The 21473-nt window shown below is 43.8% G+C and overlaps 1 protein-coding gene across 2 annotated transcripts in view; it reads right to left on the bottom strand.

Annotated features, from left to right (window-relative positions):
- Positions 1-20642, bottom strand: part of LOC8053683 (tRNA pseudouridine synthase A) — a 30244-nt gene extending 9602 nt beyond the window's left edge. For both annotated transcript variants that reach the window (XM_029978945.4, XM_029978943.4), the window contains exons 1-6: positions 20548-20642; positions 20071-20235; positions 12923-13017; positions 8696-8934; positions 7546-7674; positions 3488-3566 (exon numbers count right to left, since the gene is read on the bottom strand). In XM_029978945.4, the coding sequence (XP_029834805.2) occupies positions 3488-3566; positions 7546-7674; positions 8696-8934; positions 12923-13017; positions 20071-20235; positions 20548-20553 (713 nt within the window). In that variant the 5' untranslated portion in view covers positions 20554-20642. The remainder of the gene's footprint in view (positions 1-3487; positions 3567-7545; positions 7675-8695; positions 8935-12922; positions 13018-20070; positions 20236-20547) is intronic.
- Between the last annotated feature and the right edge of the window lie 831 nt (positions 20643-21473).

The following is a 21473-nucleotide window of genomic DNA, read 5'->3' as shown; positions in this document are numbered from 1 at the left end:
ATCTTGGCCACGACTCGCACACAAGCAATCTCGCTAGGAACACTTTATTCTCTCACTAACTTGCATGCAGCGGTATTGGTGTTCTAGTCAAGCCTCGCCGTCTCCCTGCGTCCCCTTGTTTCCCCCGCTTTCTCCCCACTCCTTGTGCTCTCGCACAGTGGCTGCTACGCCATCTTTTGGGCTCGGCACCAAATGGCTACAGCGGTCGCCCAAGCAATCCAACGGTTGCAGCCTTTGTTACATGTATGCATCATCTGTGTGATGTATGCATCACACAGATGATGTATCTTTTTCGTGCATCATTCTTTTTTGGCTTGAAAAACTTTTGTCAATGTTATAAACTACCATTTCTCATAGGCAGTACATACATTTGACCTTGCAGACACTGCCAAACCTTGGCTCTAGTGAAATGCAGTTCAGGGTCATCGCATAGGCGGCACCACCATGCCAGTGTGTTCTCTCGTTGTAAGAAGTCGCAAGTGTGTGAACAGGCCTTTATGATCAGTGGGTGGAAGTGGAGATGGCGGAAACTCCATGGGGAGATGTGCTACCTCTCCTGCCTCTTCCACGACTCACGTGTTGCTATTTTGCTCCGCATGAGAGCTTCGTTGCTACATGTGCAACACAGCCTCCTGGAAAGGGACGCTCGTCCCACTAAATACTGGGGAATTTTCGGGAACTTTTTTGTAACTCCGAGTCTCTTCTTGCTCACGTTCGACAGCAAAATTGCCATTCTGCTCACAGATAAAACACAAAGAGACCCAAGATTCAGGTGAAATAAAATGCGTCCTCTGTTTCACCTTACAATGAACCACAAAGAAAGCCATGAGCCATACGGTCCAATTCAATGCTGCACGAGTGTCATGTGACTTTCGAGGGGGGAAATGCAACGTGTGTTGAACGTGCTCACGTGATATTTTCACACCACTTGATTGACAGGGATGGCAGTCAAAACAGAGTATAGTGCTGAAGGGAATCGTATTCGATGAAAATGAAAGAAAAACTACAACAGCCCAAAGGCTATGTCTGCTAAAGACATTTGTATAGGTTCCTCGATTGTAGCAAAACTGCGTGCTTTCACGGTCGAGTGGTCTGAAGCGTCATTCTTTTACTTTGGCATAGGGTCAGCTGTATGCAGCTGTAGCCTCCACAGTGGTAGGGCAAAACTGGCGGCATGAGGTGCTGCAGCAGAACAGTGAACTAGGTCTGAGTTGAAAGCAAAATCAGCACTCTGATGCTTCTGCCCCATGTTCCAGGAAACAAAAGAAACGGCCACTGGATAGTAAAAAAAACAATCTTTTCATGCAAGTCTTGTCAAAATATTAGGCGCTGGAAAAAATCAGCCATCTGCGTTACCTTGGTCCTTACTTCAAAACTCTATGTTCACGTTCCACCCATTGAAAAGCATGGTGAGCCCAAGCATGCACCTAATCTCACCACACCGCCGTCTCCTTCTGCACGATAATGTCCGCCTGCTATGCCCCATGGCAACGAAGCATCGGCTCAATAGATGCACACGCGAACGCAGCGTTTGAAGCCAGCAACAGCCGATGCCATTTTCCAAATGCCGTCTGGTAACCAACGACGGAGTAGCAGGTCGCTGGAGACTTTTCTGGGTGTTCCAAGCTAGGCTTCCAAACAGGCTGCGACATGCACGGCCACTCCTCACTTAGCTACACTCGGGGAAAATAGATTATAATCACGGGCCCGAACTTGTACCAAGCCTCATCGGAACTGACAGATGACTGCTTCCCGCTTTCAGCATTGCCCCTGCATCAGCACGTCCAGCTTTAGCTAGCAATGCCACATTCACTTTAGCGGACAATAATGGGAAATAGCTTCCGCTGTTCCTGGCTTAAATGCAGACACTGTTCTGTGTCTGCGTTTGCATCTCTATACAGGATATGCCTCGCTGATATGGTGACCGTGAGCGTTGCAGACGGACTTTATTGTGCGGAAGGAAACAGCAGTGTGGTGAGATCAAGTACAGGCTCGGGCTCTATCACCGTGCTTTCCAATGGTGAAACAAGAATATAAAAAGTCTGAAATAAGGACGCAACGCAGATGGTTGATTTTCTCCAGCATGTAATATTTTTAAGAGCCTCACACGAAAAGCATGTCTTTAGCTTGGAACTTGGACTAAGATTTTGTTGCTGCAACAAGGGGCTAAACTATTATTGTGCCGTAAAATCTACACGAAGCTGCCGACAGTAAGCAATGGCGGTGCCAGTCAATTGAGCGGAACTTCATACTGTTCCCCCCACCATTTCCATTTTTCTCTTCTTTGGTGCTTGAGCTGTACCCTGACTCTGTTGGGTCAAGTGTGGTTTTTAAAACATAGCTTATTTGAACCTAGAGCATTTACAGATACATGTTCTGTGTCCAACAGTTATCTTCAAAAAATGCATGACCCGGCAGAGTCAGTGCTTGGCATCATATCAACTAGCCAGCACAGCAGCGATATAAAATGACAATGGTGTTGGAACCAAGGAGCAATCTGAGGTGCAAAGGGGCCAGAAAGCTAAAATGTTTTCATTTGTTTACAGACAAAATAGTGTTTAAATTACATACCACAATTTTATTCTAAACATGCCATCAGGATGAAAAATAAAACAATAAAGTAAAGAAAAATTTAGAAAGAGCTTAACACCTTGCGCCGAAGCAAAATAATTGTGCATTATATCCTTCAGCCACCAGCATGCAGCCCTGCTGGGACCAACACTCTTACATAAATCTCTTTAGCACACATACTAGCCTTGGGCTGCTGTAATGTTTATTTAATTTCCATTTGGTACGCTCTTACCCGGCACTAACATTGTGCACTGCTCTTGGAGTATCCAGATGTTAATAGTTTTCATTCTAGCTTCTAGCCGCTTCATGTTTTCTCTGCGAGCAGCAGGGCAATTTTGTATTTGAAGTGATGCAAGAGATGGACTGTAGGCACATAGTTTGGACTTGTCTCTGCGGAGCCGTATGCATCTATCCATTCAGTCATTCGATCCCACCAAAGTTACCTAGTTTGTGTGCCCGCCGCTTGATGCCGCCTTTATATGAAAAAGGTATATTTTTTGGTCTATAAGTCGCAATGTGATATAAGTTGCAGCCCCCTATAATTGGCTGTTTTCGCCAAAAAGTTCGCATGTAAGTTGCACTTTTGTATAAGTTACAATTATATATATGTACGATAGGCGTGACGAAATTTCACTGATATGCCCACATGTGTATTGTGATTGTGATATATGCGCAAGCGGGGGCCAATTTCAATATCTTTGCCAATGATTGAAATGAGAAATATACCTCTCCCCCCCAACAAATTCGCTTGGTTAAGGGCCATACTTATAGAGAAAAAAATGCATACAAGTCACACCATTGTATAAAACATACCCAAAGAAATTAAAAAAAAAAAAAAAAAATTTACACTCCGATAAATATGGTACATTCATTCTCTGCGCTGAAGTACAAATATTCAACAAGTCAAAGCACTCACTTCCCAGATGTGAAGTTGTGGTAGTTGTGGCAGCCTTTGTACAAAGCCAGGACGTTGTTCACTTCTCCAATTCGCTCCTCTAAGTAAAAAAAAAAGAAAAAAAAGAAAGTTAATGAAAACTAGTGATGGGGAGAACTTTTGCCGAATCAAACATTCGGCGCAGAATCTTGGGATTCGACAAAGTCAAACTTTTCTAAAGATTCAGCAAAAATACATTGTTACCAAATTTAACGCTGATTTTCTTTTTTTTTTTTTGCTAAAAAAGTTTTTTTTTTTGCTAAAAAAGTTTTTTTTTTTTTTTATGCAACATGTAATGCATATTACAAGGTAATTGTATAGGTGTCGTTTTTGTGTGTTTACTAGCAATTTTAAAGGGACTTCTTGCAGAAGTGGCGTGGCAACGAGGTTGGGTAGTAGCGGCGTTGTCACAAATCACGATACAAGAGTTTCAGTCTTGAGGCATCATCAGTGCAAGCCTGCAAGTGTGAGTACATTGTTAAAATAAAGGCAATAACACTGCATTCTTACCTTCTCTGGGAGTCACCGTTTTGTGTGTGAAAACTAATGCAACGGCTACTAAACCTTCACCAGAAGAAATAACAATATTATTGTAAATATGCATGTTTTTCGATTTGAGTCACTTGACGTCAGCTTTGCCTGAAAGTGTGCGTCCCATTTTTGCAACGTCTCGTTTTTAACCTTTAGCCGGTTTCTGATGTTAGGACACACACTGACATTTAGGAAGATGGGAAGACTTAGGAATGTCGGATGTGCAACGTCGAGCATGATAGTTCCGTGTTTAGTTTTCTAGATACATAAAAACTGTGAGATAATGCTAATTAAAAAGCAATATATTTTTTTTTTTTGGCACAAACTATCTGCGAGTTGAAAACAAGATTGTTACAATTGCGACAAGTGCTTTAAAGTAATTGTCAGTCAATGTTTCAACTACCTCGTTGCATCACTGGAAAGGTGAAATGAAAATCACATTCTTCAGAATGTACCACATGATTTGTCACTTGCACAGTGGACTACGTAAATTACTGGCCCGTCTGTTCTTGAGGGAGAAATATTGAAGAGAACCAGACTCGCAAAGGCTCATGAACGCATAATTACCGTGTTGCCTACTCCACACCTCGCCGTAACCGCTCGTTGTACTACACTGTACGATGGTAACCGCACGGCGTCCATTTGCAATCCATGGCCCCGTTGCATTCTCGCACATGTGCAGACATTTGCCGAACTTTGCCGAATCTGAAGTTCGGCAGATTCGGTCCATCACTAATGAAAACCTTAGTTACGGGGGACACTACCTGGGAATGTCAACTTTTGAACCGCTCACTCAATCGGCGTGATATTTGCTGGTGGTAGATAGAAGGAGGGCATGCAAAGTTTCAGCCCTGTGAACTAATTTTATGAGGTACTATACCGCAGAATGAAGTAAAGCATAGCTTTGCATGGAATCTGCTCACTGAATCTATTGTTGAGAAATGGTGCTGATAACCATATATTTTTCTGGTGGAATGCATTCTGGAATACCTGTTGCCAGATACTATGAAATGAAATTTAAAAAACATATGCATTTTACAAATAAAAAAAAAATAATGAACATTTTTTTTCATAATAAAGGAACATGAAAATGCAAAATCTAAGTTCATAGCAACTGGCTCCATAACATTTAGGCCTATAAGCCACATATATTGTCTGTCGATAGGTTCATACTGAAACAATAGTTTTATCAAGGTGAAATTTATGCCAAAAGTGGAACTGGGAAAAATGCGTTCAAAGTGCTCCAACCTCTATTTTTTCTTTAGCGTTGGTGGACCGAAAATAAACTATAAAAAATTAACTATCCAGTGTAAACTAATGAAACTTTCTGGGAACACTCTCTAGATGGTGGTGTATGTAAATATGGCATTTTTCAAAATTAACATTTTTTTTTTTGCAGAAATAGTTTTTTCTGGGTAGTGTCCCCTCTGAAGATCTTCGAGACCTATGGGAAAAAGATTAATTTGAGGGACATCATAATTAATGTCACCTATAACGAAATATGTATAAGTGCTACATATTGCTTATTAATAACTGGACAGGTTTAACCATTTTCTTTTTCAGTAAAATGTTTTTGCTCACGAAAATTACTTCATAACACACTCCGAAGTTACTCTTGACTTGCCTGAAAATATCTCAAGATAGCATTAAATACAGATGTGGAGTCTGCCAGCAGTGCAGCATACTCTATGGTTGTGCATGAGTTGTCACCTTTTTTTCAGTATCATGCAATAGAAATATTCTTTCAATAAGGAGTTTGTAAAACCAGAACCATTCCTCTAATATGAGGGGAAAGACTGAGTTTGGAGGTGAGCTCTGATCATCACACTTGTGAAAACCGAAACTGTAGCAGTCGTTCCAGCGATTAAAATGTGCCAACTGTGCAAACTGCCATGAGGCATATCTATGAATTGCTCAATAATACAAGTAGAGTACGCCTACAAGCTTACAAATGAATTGAAAACTGGTTATTGTAGCCTCTCATGAAACCAGTCACAGGCAGGAAGGACAGGAGAAGTACAGCAGTTCCAGCTGAAGCCTCACACCACAGCGCTGGTGTTGTAATCAGCGGCGCAAATCCTCTACGGGATGAGCAAAACAACCCGATAACCATGCAAGCTGAGCAAAAAATACGAGGGACTTTCCAACTTTACCTCATTCAGTGCCAACCAGCCCTCAAATCTTTTTTAATTCAGCATTTTCTGGAGGTGTCTCTTAGACAGCCGAGTCACAAAACAAATATCAGTATATAAGTCGCACTCCTGTATAGGTTACACTTCTTTGTACGGTCGGCACGGCAAAACTGTGTTGATAAGCCTGCATATCAGGTGCATTGTGATTGCGATATATACTATGTGCAAGTGGGAGCCAGTTTCAGTAGTCTCGCCAACAAATCAAACGAGAAACAGAACCCCCGCAGCAAATTTGCACAATTAAGGTTCATAATTGTAAAACAAAAATGCATAGAAATCACACAGCTGTATCGAACATTCCTGAAGAAAAAAACTTGTTCTTTGGCCCACGTCATTAAACTATGCATCGCAGAGCTGAAACTCTGCGAAAATGTGACGCTAGCGGTTGGGATAAAGCGTGAAAGTATGATTAAATTGAAAATTCAGAAAAATTAAATCTCTTTATGAGCCAATGTCCACTTTAGCCCAACATTGTCAAAAGAACTGATTGTGGACGCATGCGGCATTCATATCGGCAAAAAAACTCTTGTAAGCAAAATAAACAATATTCTTTTCTTTCTTGCTGACAAGGTTTTTTCACTGGAATAATTCTCTAGGGTGCCCACAATGTCATTTTTTGTTTTCACGACATTAGGCTTAGGTGGACGTCGGTTTCCTCAATCATCTTTTGATCCAAGTGTAACGTCATGTTCTCAAACATTCGCATTCTATCCCAACTGTTAGTGTCAGATTCTCAGAGTTAGAGCTTTCTGCGATGCATAGGTTATACACGCGGGTCGAAGAACGTAGTTCTTTTCTCAGAAATGCCCGGTATAAAACACATCAACAGAAATTCTGGGGGGAAAATGCGACTTACACAGTGCAATATATGGTAAGACATGCATGCACATGGGTGACATGCAAATTTTTAGAATCCATAAAGCATGACGATAGAGCTATCAGAATCTTGCAAAGGCAAAGACCTTTGTGCGCTTTGATGCCAACTGACGACCCACCAGACAACTTGCAAGTGAGCAGCAGTGGTGTAGCCAAGGGAGGAGCTTATGGGGCTTCAGCCCCTCCCTCCCTCCCCCCCCCCCCCCCTCCCACCACTCCCCGAAATCCAGCCGACCCTATAATACACAGATGCACTTTTGCCCCGCCGCCCCCCCCCCCCCCCCCCCCCCCCCCCCCCCCCCTCTCCCAAGTCATGGACATCCCAGCCACCTCAGCTCCCCCCGAAAAAAATTCCTGGCTATGCCACGGGTGAGCATGTCCTGTTCTCGCCCAAAACAGCAGCTCATAGCTCGAAGGAAAGAAACGAGATTGTCAGCTTGCCTGTGATTCTGTAGGACTCCTCGGCTGGTGATCCGGGAGGGGCGAAGGCAAATGTTGGAAGGACGTACGTGTAAGTCCGAGAATCGCAGCTGTTTTTGCAGTTGAAACCTCTCGTCGTCCGCTTTATGTCTGTGGGAGAATTTGCTCAAATAAACCAAGTGCCCAAGCTGAAGAAATAAAGCAACCAAGCTGACAGACGTCTACAATAAACAAGACGCAAAAAAGAATATTAACACACACATGTACCGTAAAATACCACGCATCCGCCCATTCCACATTAAGCGCCCATATCCAAATTTCTAAGATATGAAAAAATATGCACAGTACATTTATACGTAAAATTGATGACCGGACAAGCGCCCATCCCCCATTTTTTTCGTGATTATCTCTAAATTTTGAGTGGGCGCTTGCCCGGTATTTTACGGTATATTTTTTTATCACTTTTTGGGTTTTCCTGTCTTGTTTTTTTTTTTATTAATGAAGCATGGAGAGGCAGAGTTAGGCTTTTGTTGTCCAAAACAATCTCCAAAGGGGACTGGAGAAAACTACCCAATGATGCAGCAAGCTTGTCAGGTTCTTCACTGCACCCTATGTATGCCTATATGACTTGGCACCCAACAATATTTTATAATGTGATATTCACGTCAAGCACTGTTCAGTTTACATTGCAGTCACTTCACAAGCATGCTCCTAGTGGCTCTCGAGCATATTGCAATAATAGCATTTTGAGGGTCGAAAAATAAAAGAGCCTGCATCATTTTAGTCCTAGGGATTCAATCTATAGTCCTCGAAACTGTGCAAAGTTGATCTGTAAAAATACTGGCCAAAGCACAAGACGTTTCACGTGAAATATTATGCTATATTAGTTTCATTATAAAAATTATTTTACAAAGCAGTCGTTATTGCCATTTTTACAAATTATTGCGATAGCTACCACGCATTCCCTTTTCTCTGCACATTCTTTTATATTATCACAAATTATTTTGTGCCAATTCTATGTCACAGGCTAGCTTTTCGGCAAACGTTTTAATTTTTCTCCCGTCAATAGGTTTAATTTGAAGAAAGTATGGAGATAAGTAGTGGTTCCCACTCTCCCTCACATATGAAAATGTGTGAGCGAATGGCAGAGAGAGGATTATGCTTTACATACCTATCACCCTGATTTGGTCAACTAGATGAGAGTTGATCTTGTCCACCATTTCTTCGACAGTGAGATTGGTCGGAAGCTTGAGGGAGACGATCTGCCGGACGGCCGAGACGCCCTTGTCTGTGCGGGCAGCACGCTGAAACTTCATGGCTTGTGGAACGTCCACATGCTCTTTGAGTATCAAGTCTCCCTTGTACATTGCTTGGAGCAAATCATCCTCTATGGTTTTTGTACCGGGATTCCTGCAGGAGACAGGATCAGGTCGGAATGGGTTTCTGCTGCGCATCAGTGCATCAACGAGCTAAAGCAACGATGGGAAGACATGAACGCAGCGTTTACCCAATGGCCGCTCGAGCTAAACTTTTCTTTCAGGCACCTTTTGCAGCTTTATGCTGGATCCACCAGACAGGGCTTAAAAGCTGATGAACAAGCAGAAAGAAGGAAATTGCCCCTCGATTTCTCTTTTTCTAACCAGAGAGAAAAAAATCCTCCTCCTTTATGCGGTAAAAGGTTTCCGGGGCTGGTCTTTTCGGGTGAGAAAGAGGGCAAGAGGAAATAGAGCAGACACTGGGAAAGGGTCTCCTGCCTGACAGAAAGCTCCGCTTGTGTGTCGACAACTCCGTTCAATTCCAAAAAATTTCCAAAAAGACAGGGGAAAAGAACGAAACGATGTTCTTTTCCCGTCTTTCTTCTCTGACACCGTTTCCCAGCTTTTAGCACAGTCTCGGGTTTTCTACATTATGATCAACATCCACCAGCTTGCCTGTGCACTCACAGTTTTTCCAAATGGTTGATTTCACACTCGAGAGGTATGAATGATGAACGACTCTACGCCAATTTGTTTGAGTCGAAATTGTGACTTCCCAACGTATGATCCGGGAAAACCAAACAAACGACAGCGTTTTGGGGAGCCTACGGATGGAAGAGAAATTAAGGTTAATGTATTCTATATTTTGGGCCTTAAAACCCAGTCCTATGACACTTTAAAAAAAAAAAAAATTTTTTTGAAAGTTTTACAGAGAAATTTATTTTGTGTGGACTTTCATGGCTGTGGAGAACTGCTATATCTATTCAGATTTAGGTCAATGTTTCTTTTTTTCACGACTGTCATCTACAGTTAGCTGTCTGTCTATAACTGTAACCAATGAATATTGTCGACCCATAAGACTGAGCAAACGTTCTGAGCCCATCGAGCTAACCCGGCCGCTCCCCCGTGTCAGCCGCTGCTCCTCGCATGTCGGTGCAAAGCGGTGAAGCACGAAGAGCACACCGATGCAGTGAATGTGTGCACACCACACACGGTGCACGACTATAATAATTCCATGCAAAATGAAGCTAATGGAACCAGAGGAACCAAGCCACCAAGCACGGCAGAAGTGTGTGTGCTAGAAAGAGAGATGAAAAGAGGGACGACCTGCTTCAAAAGCCTATTTCAAGAAGTGCTGCACAGAGAGGTAAAGAGGGTGAGAACGACGCAGAGCAGAGCACAACAAGGAGGACAGTAGCTGCCCGGGCACCTTATTGCATCGCACTGGCTATGCCAGATGCCAGTTTTTGGACGTAAGAGCCGGGAAGGCAGGTGCAACAGGGAATTAGTACTCATATCACCGTCGGTGTTCAACGGGACAGGCGTCGACGAATGTAACCGCTGGGAAAATATATTGACCGAGAATGCAGCAGCGAGGTTCTACTGCAATAAACTTTTCCAGCTTCATGATTTAGCTACCTGGTGCCATCACAGCTTCGTGCCAAAGCCTTAAAATAAAAAAAAAATCAGGAACTTCAGTTTCTATGATACCCCATCAGAAATTCACAGCATCTGGTGTCCAAAACACAAGGTTGTAATTGTTGCACCGGAGTCACCACTAGCACGCTTCAGAGTTCCCCCACCTTGTAGAGAGCTGGAACTTTGTCTACAATGCTGACGACCGTCCTTAATAGAAACATGTGCAAGCTTCAGACCATAATGTTGCAAATTAACAAAACCTTTATCAAAATTAACAACGAGAGGATGGCACTGCAGTCCAGTAGGAGACATGGAGAAAAATAATGCCTTGTGCCAATAAAGTATGCAGTCTTCCCATTACATTTTTACAGTTGCTTCTACTTTCGGATTAGGCAACTTTGCAAACCCTTCCAGATCACATTACCAATGCTAGTATTACTCTGAGGCAAAACGGGAGCTTTCACAGACCTACGATTGGTTCATGTGACGAAAAAAAGCATGCAAATATTCTGGAAAGCATTGGTACAACTGACATTTTGAAGTGATTGTACACTGCAGAACACAATTAGCACAAACATGCCATCAACCCTTTATCACATTTTACTAGGGCAGGATATTAATGAGTGCTAAATTTAGCCACTTAGGCTGGTGCTCCAAATAAGCACTTGTTACCATACTAATAGTTAAAATGGCAGTTAGAGCTCGGCATGGGCCCGGGCCCTAAAACCTGGGCTCAGCCCAGCCTGCGGGCAGAGCCAGGTAGCGCACATTGTTTTCGAACCTGGGCCGGACCAGGGCCAGACACAAAGCAGCAGCAGTTTTTCCCAAGGAGAATGAGTGCACAGACACTCTCCCAGGGCTGCTTCGGATTTAGGAGATCAAGCACACAAAGTCTTGGCCTTTCATCGGCCAAGACGTACTTCATCTCCAACAGCCGAGGCCTCTCCAGCCGGGTTGGGCCCACGTCGGGTCCCTAAGTCAGTATCTCAAAACGTCCCATTCGCGTTTGAACCTTGCGCATTTCGTCCCATTCTCATTTGGTCCTTCTCGTTTGAACCTTCTCGTAAAATCCGAATCAGGTTTTTTTCAACTGGGCTCATTCTCATTTTGCCCGTTATCTGAAAACGCACCATTCGCATTTGAACCTTGAGCATTTAGTCCTATTCTCACTTAGTTCGCCTCGGTGGAACATTCTCATAAGATTCAAATCGTATTTTTTGCAACTGTGCCAATTCTTATATTGCCCGTTCGCGCAACGACCGAATGGGACTAGCTTGGTAGGCTTCTGCCGTCATTATGCCTTCGCGGATTCGTATGCGAGTCTTACCTTGCTTGGGCACCCAACATACCATCAGATATAAAGTCATAGTATAGCTAACCCCACCCCTAAGCTTGGTCGAATCCATTTTTCTGCATTCGAAGAAAGGGATACCATCTTTTACCGACAAACATCTCTCGTCACTCCCCCTCCCCCCCACACACACGCACACACTTCTCACACCCCAAAAATACAAATACTACAAGATAACGTAATATGTTTGTACAATGAGGCCTGCTTCCCTTTCTCGAAACGAACACAAAGAAAAGAAAGAAAACGATGAACACTTAACTTGGAAACTGTTTAAACAGAAATAGCATATGTATGTAAATTATAGAAATGGTTGCATTGTCACAAGTCGAGCCACCTCAAAGAAGATGACATTTCGGAATGTGATCTGTCTGCGATAAGTAGTTGGTCTGTTGTTTTGTCAGGCAGTAGCTTTTCTTGACGACCACGACGCACGGCTAAAATCATTGGCAGAGAGAGTAAGCCGGTAGCGTGGCACACACACAAAAGAAAATATTAGTGAATATATGAATATATATTACCCGAAAAAGCCCAAATTAGGAGTAGAAAGAGCCAAATGTGCTGGGTTAAAGCGAGATATTTTTGAGAATGGTTGTTTTGAGAAGGGCCAAGTGAGAAGGGTGAAACGAGAACGGGCTCAAATGAAGGGGGTTGAAACACGAAGGAAGAAATAGGAAAGGGCTAAATGCGACAGGTCAAAGCGAGAAGATGTTTTTGAGAATGGCTGTTTTGAGAAGGACCAAGTGAGAAGGACGAACCGAGGACGGGCTCAAATGATAACCACCCCAAAGTCAGTGGCCACGGGCCGAGTCTCAAAAAGTAGGCCCATGAAGTGCTCTAAAACCAGTCTTTCAATTTGAAGAGAGAGAGAAAAAAAAGGGGGAAGGGGGGACAATCGCTTGTTTACACTATCCTCGCGGTCAGCTTTCTGTGGCAATCAGGAGAGGAGGAAAGCGCGTGTACGGCGGTTGGTGCACCCTCTTCCCTAGCATTGACTGCATTGCCACAGAAAGCTGACCGCGAGTATAACAGTGTTGTGCTCTGTAAATTTAATGGTGGCCTCGCAGATTTTTTAATTGCAACTCAAGCCAAAACACTGCAATCTCTGGGCAAAGACAATGGTCCATTCGAAGTATGTAAGGGCATGCGAGCATACCTCTGCATTCCAAGATAATCCTTCCCGTTGTAAGACATGCAAAGAGCCATCTTCTTTGCCTTTGCTTTTCCAAGCTGGGATTCACTGTTGGACGTCTTCATGCAAGGAAAAAAGATTTTCTCCATCAGTGTGGGACAAGGACTGCTTAAAGGTGCCTCAAACGAAGCACGTCAAGCAACGGAGGAGCTTCGGTTTTCTAGTACTTCTCTTCCAATCTGAGCAGTTTTGAAATGGCACACTTGCGGCCTAATTCAGCTTGATTTTCGCCACCAACTTTTCAAAAGACAAACAGGTCAAGTGGACCTTGAGAGTACCCTCAGACACCACAAGTCCTAACAGTGGGTTGGTACTGTTCGCTACTGAGAGAACCTTTATTTCCTGAAAGTACCCTTCAATTATAAACAAACTCAAAAATCAGAAAGCTTTTGCTGTGCATCTTTGTGTGAGCATTCTCCATGAATTTATGTTTACAATGATAAAAAAGCGCAAACTTTTGGCATTCTGTCCAGTTCATCCAAAGTGACACATTTGTGTGTTCTGCGCAACAACTTGCACAGCCAAAACCCCTGTCATGGATTAGTATTAGGAAGTATTCAACACCTTAGTTTCCCTGACGAGGCATAGTAGTCTCGTGTCTGGATGTGGGCCTAAAAAAGTCGTGCTTCCACACTGTCGGTGATAGCTTTCGGGCACAGTGTAGTAGGCTGAAAGATGCCGGGTTCCCACCGGCCCTGTTGGGTGACGTTGCCAGTACACTTGTAAAGAGGGTTAAGGGAATTTCCTTACCTAAAGGAAGTGTTGACAGGAGGAGGACTGTTGTCATTCCCTACCTGCCCAAGGTATCTCATAAATTGAAAAAGGTAGGGGCCGGTATGGCATCCCGGTTGTGTTTTCCACCCCCCAGAGACTGAGCCAAATTTGTTTGAGAGTCAACTCAAAGGCAGAGGGACTACCAGAAAAACAGCTGTAGCAAAAAGCATGCCAGGCCGTTTGTGTCTTGTATTTCGGGTGTTGTATACAGGGTACCCCTCTCTTTTGGCAAGGTCTACACTGGACAAACCGGTAGATGCTTACAGGACACATGCAAAGGAAAAAAAAACATTTTTTTTAAACAGCCTGGAAGGGAAAAGGAAGTCATAAAACAAATTTACAATGAAAAAAAAATGTTTAGAGCTATATTTACGGCGCGAAACAAATTTGTAGTTGGCTGCCATTTATCATGTGACTGGCCACTATTTATCACATGGTGCCTGCACTCTTTCAGAAGCTTCCTATGGTCTCTAAAAGTTACTTATTCATCTTCGTTTGAAAAGCAACAAAAAACGAAGATTAATAAGCAACTTTTAGAGCCCGAAGGAAGCTCCTGAAAGAGCACAAGCACCACGTGATAGATGCACCGGTCAGAAATTGACGGCGGCGGCGTGCTAGAGTGTTCTCTTCCGGCGGCAGCGGCGTGGAGAAATGCACTGAAATGGCGGCGCACCACGCTCAGTGTGCGGCGGCGCAGTGCAGTGGTGCACAGGTCTATCAGTACTTCTGGAAAAATAAAGTTTATTGTATTGTATTGTATCATGTGACCAGCGGCGGCTCCCAACTAGAAATTGGTTTTGCGCCATAAATATAGTTTTAAAAATTTGTTTTCTTTGTTTTAAACTTGTTTTATGACATTCTTTTTTCATCTAGGTTGTTTTAAAAAAATGTTTTTTTTTCCTTTGCATGTGTCCTTTAAAGGGAAACTGTGCTCAATTCACAAAATTTTAGGCTTACATGCGATTTCATTTCTTAAAGCACTGCTAAACAGCCTTACGTCTTCGGATGCACAAAATGGGAAATGATTGGTGTAATCTTAGTTTAAACATCAGCAGTATCGAAACCGAAACTTTTTTTGCGACAGGCAACACTGGTCTCGTGTTGTCAGTGTCATGTCCACGTCACATCGAACCACGTGATCCTCTACGCGACGGCGGGTGAACGTAGAAAAAAGCGCAAGTGTCATCTGCTCCACATTTTTCCCCGATGCATTTTGCTACAATATCCAACAATCTGTGCACCACTGCGGCCACCAGCTTGCGCTTATTTCCAAAAGAGCCTTCTCAAACGCATATTTAGGAAGCGTTTGTCGAAGCTGAGGAATACCAAGCAACACATGCACATGCACGAGCGTGTCACAGCCAATTTCCGAAGAAACAAATGAACTGAAGCAGAGTCAACAGCGTAGTGCATTCGCTTGTCCTCACGATAACGTTGATGCAATAGAGCTTAGTTACAAGAACCATCGCAGAGCCCACAAAGCTCTGCTGTGTGAGGTGATGTGCCAAATTACTGTACCTCCTACACACCACAATAATATGTCACCGAAAGTTTGGCGACAGCAAAGCATTCGGCAGGAAGGGACCACCCATATTATGTGGACACAGCGTGAAGAAAGTAATTATTGATACATTGTAAGCTCGTAACACAGGGAGATCTTTTTTGGCAATGAAGTCGGCTAAACACGCCCATGCGCTTGCGGGTTTTCAGTGCCAATCAAAGCTGTGTACCGCACTCCTATTTTTTTTCAAAATGCCACAAAATGTCCTTAAAAAGCCCCTAAAAGAAAAAAAATGTTTTTCTTTTTTAAACAGTTTGGTTAGGACACAAGCGTAAAAAAATTAATTTTACGCAAAAAAAAAAAAAAAAAAAGAGTTTTTCAGAACAATATTAACGGCGAGAGAATTATTTGTAATTCTGCGTGCCAAGTCTATGACCTCACGGAATGGTCATTCACTCTTTCCACCTCAATGTGAAGGCGAAGCCGATCCACCTTTCCTCCACGTGCCAGAAATACCGAGAAAGAAAACAAGTGGAAAGGAGGCGACTACTGACTAAATTGCTTATTGCGCCGTCAATATTGCCCCAAATATTTTTTTTTTTTTGTGTGTAAAATTAATTTGAATGTTTAAAAAAAGCATTGTTTTTCTTTTCAGGGGCATCTCCAGTTCGGAGGGTTGGAACCTCGACGGAGGTGCCTGCAATTTGATGCAGGCTTATTGCCATGAAAGCACCGTGTAACTGAGATCTCAGTTACACTTCACAAGATCCCCAAATGGTCCAAATTAATCATCAGGCCTCCGCTGGGGTATTCCAGATGCCCTTCGTAGGTCTGGTAGATAAAGCTCAGAGTTCATATTGATTTCCCCGAAAATAGCAATCTTCGCACCTTGTTTTCTACAGGCACGAAACATATATACTCGTCCCTTGGGAAACGCCCGGCGCGTAGTGCGACCGACGCGATGGTCGTTTGACCGTGCATGTGTCGTGTACTTTAGTAGCCTGAATTGTGTAGCTTTATGAAGCTGTATTGCGGAATACACATTTGTTGTCAATAGCAAAATAGTCAGTGTAAATTATGAATGCCGTGATAAGCATGCTCCAGTGCACATTCATTTGGTTTCACAGTGCAACTGATATTTTCATGCGTGTTTTTCTATTTGGCTGGTAATAGCAAATTAGTGTCACAAGCATAAGCAATCAAAACAGATCATTGTCCTGCTATTTGGCGACAACTGCTTCCCCGAGTTCCACCTGCACAATATGTCCGTCCATACATTCAGAATCACACTGTCGTGTGGAAACTTGTGAAAGACAACCCCCGGGCTGGTCAACTGGCAGTTCAAGCAAAATGTCGTCCTCAAACTATAACAGTGGCAAGACAAAACAAACTGCTCCCAGCTTTCAGCTCCGAGAAGCGCACAGGGCAGCACAAACTAACGCATCCATGTTCATGATCACGTGGACACCGTTAAGCCAACACTGGCAGGAGAAACTCAAAACGTCATCGTTCAATTTCGCTCTGAGAAGTAAAAACAAACAAAACATGAGAATAAAGTAAACATTACTCTGATGCAGTGACTCAATGTTGGCTGCTCTAACTTTGTGGTGTTGACTGTGCTGTTGATTGCGCCTCACGTCGCATGATAGAGCTAGCAGATTTCGGCGACTTGGATCATTTGAAAGTTTGCTGGCCAGTTTATTAAATATATAGATGGAATTAGATTGTAATATTTGACATGTGGTCTTCCTAGATGATACTGAAGAGGGCTGCATGGTTTTTTTCAATATCAAAAATGAAGCGGAGTTACCCTTTAAAAGACAGGCTCAGGGAGCATGACTATTCCCTGAGAGCTATGGTCGGCGGCCATCTATCGGTGCACTGAGGGTGTCACAACTGCAATCCTTCTTCTATGAGAGCACTATCTTAGGAAAGCACTGAGATAAGGTGACGAGAAAAGTGATCGAGGCATTCCATACTGTTAATTATGGAGCGCAATGTGTCAGCAACCCATCGGTGGCACTATCGGAAAAAGAAATGCTTTTTTTTTTACTATGAATGGGAAGCTCGCGATGCGCTGATAGATGAAGCCCTTTGTGACGAGACAGTTTGGGTGGCGCATACGTGGTTGAGTGTGCCTTTTATGTTTTCCTGGTTTCTGTTTTCAATATTAAACATTAGTTGCGAGTAAGCGCTCGTCCTGTGTTGTGTGCCTTTCTTCGTCTTCATTGTTAAGCTTAAACCTTTTTAGCTGCTACATGGTTGGAAAGTAACGACTATGCTGGACGCGATGCTGCCGCAAGAGCCAGCTGATGATTGGAGCGATGATGCTCAGGTGGTTGCTCAATGGGCCAAAGAAGTCCGCCAGCTTGCCCGACTCCAGATTCAAGACCAGCAGCGTGTCAACACTGGCCGCTACAACCTTCGTCGTCGGGACGTTCACTTCCAGCCCGAAGACGGGGTGTTGACAACCGAAAAACTGTTGAAACAGTACTTCGGACCGTACAAGTTACTTCGTCGCCTCGGGGAGCTCAACTACGAAGTGGTGCCCGATGGAATGCAAACATCATCACGACACCGACCACGACCTGAGGTGGTTCACGTCGTTTGACTCAAGCCGTTCTACACTCGGTAGCACTGAGGACTTTTCGTTTTCCAAAGAACCTTTTTTGGCTTACCATTATTTTGTTTTGTGCTGCAATTGGGTGATGCACTTTCAAAGGTGGGAGTAATGCCACGTGCATGATCGAGAAGATACACTTCTCTGTTCATCTAGAAGATTCGCATACACTCTTACCCCGAACATAGAAGCTAAGGAGGCCAGAATGACTTTGCCAAGTCAGTCTCACCCTAGCTCTTGCCCGAACATTCTAGGTTGAATATTCGAGAAGACGAGCATAATACATAAAGAGCGGAGTGCCGTAATGCTGATTCATTCACCGATTCTCTCTCGCGATAACCAGCTGTTAACGCCGACACACCGTCGCTGGCTGCTGCTGCCATCATCAACACTAGCTGCTGCTTGCTCGACGTGTGTTGTTCTTTTTCGTTTGTGGCACAAGTTCATACCCATTAAATCTTTAGTTCTTCCCATTTTCTCCTGCCTCATTGTCTGTTATTCGTGACAATATGTCAGTTATGACGACGGTAGGAAATGTCACGTCGAAAATTGTAAGCAGGACACAATTCTGAATCAGGTCTTTGATGGAGGTAAATGCCTCCTCTTGTGCCTTTTGCCATTGGAAAAAGACGTCCTTCCATAGGAGCACATGAAGGGGCTCTACAATGGTTGCAAAGCTGGGACTGAACTTCAGGTATTAAGTATGCAGGCCAAGCAGCGATCGCAGTGACGTTGCATCAGTGGGAGTATACACTTGCACAATAACTTCTGCATTATTTTGGCAGGGCCTTATTCCATGGGATGTCAGGTCATGTCAAAGGAATTAGAGTTGTTTCACCGAGAAGATGCATTTGTCTTGGTTTAATTTCACACCTGCGTCTTGAAGGCGAGCAAGAACTTGCCTCAGGCGGGTGTCATGCTCTTTGCTTGTGTACCCAAAGATAAGCACATCATCTAGGTAAACAATGGTATCTCGAGTGTCTCGAAGAATGCAGTCCAGCGTCTTTTGAAACGCAGGGGTGGCAGAAGCCAGCCTGAAGCATACACAAGTGAATCTGAAGAGACCTTTGTCAATCACAAAACTCATAAGGTCCCTGGTTTCTTCCGCCAGGTCCAACTGGTGGTATGCTGACAAGAGGTCAAGCTTGCTGAAGATGTGGGCACCAAAATGGTGGTGAAAGAACTCATCCAGGCACAGAAGAGGATGAGAATCCAGAGCAACTGAGGTGTTTGGCTTCCATGTCTATACATAGCTGAATGTCTCCAGTCTTCTTCAGAGCAACCATGATAGGGGATACCCACTCTAATGCATAGGTGCGCTCAATCACACCACAACGTTCCAGCTTTGCTAACTCTACGGAAACCTTCTCGCACACTGTAAAAGGTAGCCTACGCAACTTTTGTTGCACCGGACTGATGGGAGCTTCAGCCTTCACATTCTGAATTGACTCCTTTGGCGTGGCCTAGGCCTTTCGTGAAAAGACCGTGGAATTCTTTGGCAAGCTCTGGAAAAGTGCTCACAGAGACAGTTGTATTTAATACTGGAGCCCCTGCTAGGCTCAGCAAAAGTCATACTGCTTCTGTTCTCGCGCTTTGTCCATCCTTTTTTTTCTCTTTAGTCGTCATCCTCTCTCAGTGGTGAAGAACTGCTCATAGACACAACAGAAACAAACAGCAATGTTTGTAGTTGGGCATGTCGGTACATAATACAATAAAAAAACAGTGCAAATAAACACAATGACAGGGAGAAGACAGACACAGACACAGCACTGTATTAAAACGTTAGGCGAGGGCTGGTAGAGGTTTTACTCGTCTGTTCTTGTCCTTTGTGTTTATTCTTTGTGTGCTTTTTATAAGCACTGAATCCTTCTTCTGTTTGTCCTTGAGTTTATTTGTGATAAGGCCTCGAGATTTGGAATCTGCTCTCCACATGGACAGACCGAAAATCGTGTCACAACCACTTTACGCACAAAACAAACAAAAAAAACTTGGAGAAGTTGGGAAATTCTCTACTTTGCTTCGGGTTCTGAACATTTTTATCGAGATACGAACTTAAAGGTTATCGAACTAGGGAAAGCATCTTTGGGAAAGGGTTTGTCACTCAGATATATGTCACAGAGCGAACCAATTTGTTTCGGTAGGCTGACATCTGGGATGCCAAAAAAATGTGCGTAGCACGCTCACACGCGTACAAAAACAGACGAATTGGTACATTACCTCTGTTTCAGACTTGAGGCGTTTCGCTCCCTTGTCTTCGCTGCCGTCTAGCGCATGTTTGGCCCCACTGATAGTACCGCCTTCCGACATAATGCTAGACCAAAAGGGAAGCTGGGGCGATCGTTGTCCAAAAAACACCGAATACAGAAAGCGGCGGACCGTGCTCTGAAAAGAATCCAAGCACGACTTCGGTGAATGTTGAAAGCGCTGTAGGCGACACAAAACCACCCCAGCTGTGGTCAAGACAATAATTGGTTCGCATATTTAAACGCAAATCTTCACTGATCGCCCGAGCGTGTACAAGCCACAATAACCTGGTGCAGTTCACACGCGGTTACTGAACTGAAATAAAGATGTGGTCAAGCTCTATGAAGAGGAGATTGCTGACGCTTGAGACACTACGAACGTTCCTCACTGCGTTCTAGGTGTATCAACCTTCAATATCTACGGTAGAATACACTCCAAGGTTAAACTTACACTCATAAGGTTATTGTAGATTTGAGCTGGCCCAACATGTGCACACTACAAAACACCAAGCACATCCAGCAGACACTTTATAAGTGGATCGGCTTGGATTCTTCAGATTTTTGGCTATCAAGGTCAATCCGAAGCCGAAGCACCCACACAAGCAAAAGCTTTTCGACCGGCGGCGGCGTGACGGTCATCGGCGGCGCGGCGTGGGGTATTTAACATGATGATGTTGACCAAGCCTCGGGTAAAGTCACTTTGTTTTGCTTTCTCTGTTGCTTATTTGCCAGTCAGAGGTTTCTGCTGAGAGAGTTTTGTCGACAAATGTTCACTTTTTCACCCACACACGGATGTTAATAAACCGGGCTGGCAGGCGCACTCGCGTACGGGTTTTAACCTTTCTGCACAGCCGTGCACGCCACTCAGGATCAGATTTTTGTATGCAAATAAATATTATTATTATTATCTGGAAGCCGCTGGTGCGTTTGTTCTGAGCTTGTCTTGACACACTGTATAGTTCAGCGTCTGTACCTGCAAAAAAAGTACGGGTTGTCAATTGCTTCCTTCGTGAAATAGCAGACGCTCACAATTCAAGCTCGCGTTTGATTCCGTTGCCCGCGGGACGCAATTTCTATCAGAAAATCTACTTTTTTTCCTTTCGGTTCCGCGACACATCGTAGCAGACGAACCATTGTCGTCTGCTACGATGTGTCTGAGTAATATCCTGCTAAAAGGCGTGACTTTTTTTGCACACGCTTGGGAACTGCGTTAAAAGAACCGCATTTCAGTGGGGTACAGCCTAGGAGACTATATATTTGGAAACAAAATATAAGACATCCGTCGCCCAGCGCTTGTTATCCCGACTATCCGACAAACTTTTGCGTTTTGTGATGTCACGCAGCAGCTACGGCTGTCAGCCATTGACACTGGCGAAA

Source organism: Ixodes scapularis, unplaced genomic scaffold (assembly GCF_016920785.2).
Source record: "Ixodes scapularis isolate PalLabHiFi unplaced genomic scaffold, ASM1692078v2 PGA_scaffold9__187_contigs__length_104089568, whole genome shotgun sequence".
Taxonomy (NCBI): Eukaryota; Metazoa; Arthropoda; class Arachnida; order Ixodida; family Ixodidae; genus Ixodes; species Ixodes scapularis.
Note: the sequence above shows the minus strand (reverse complement) of the source record. Positions and strands in the feature narration are given on the sequence as shown.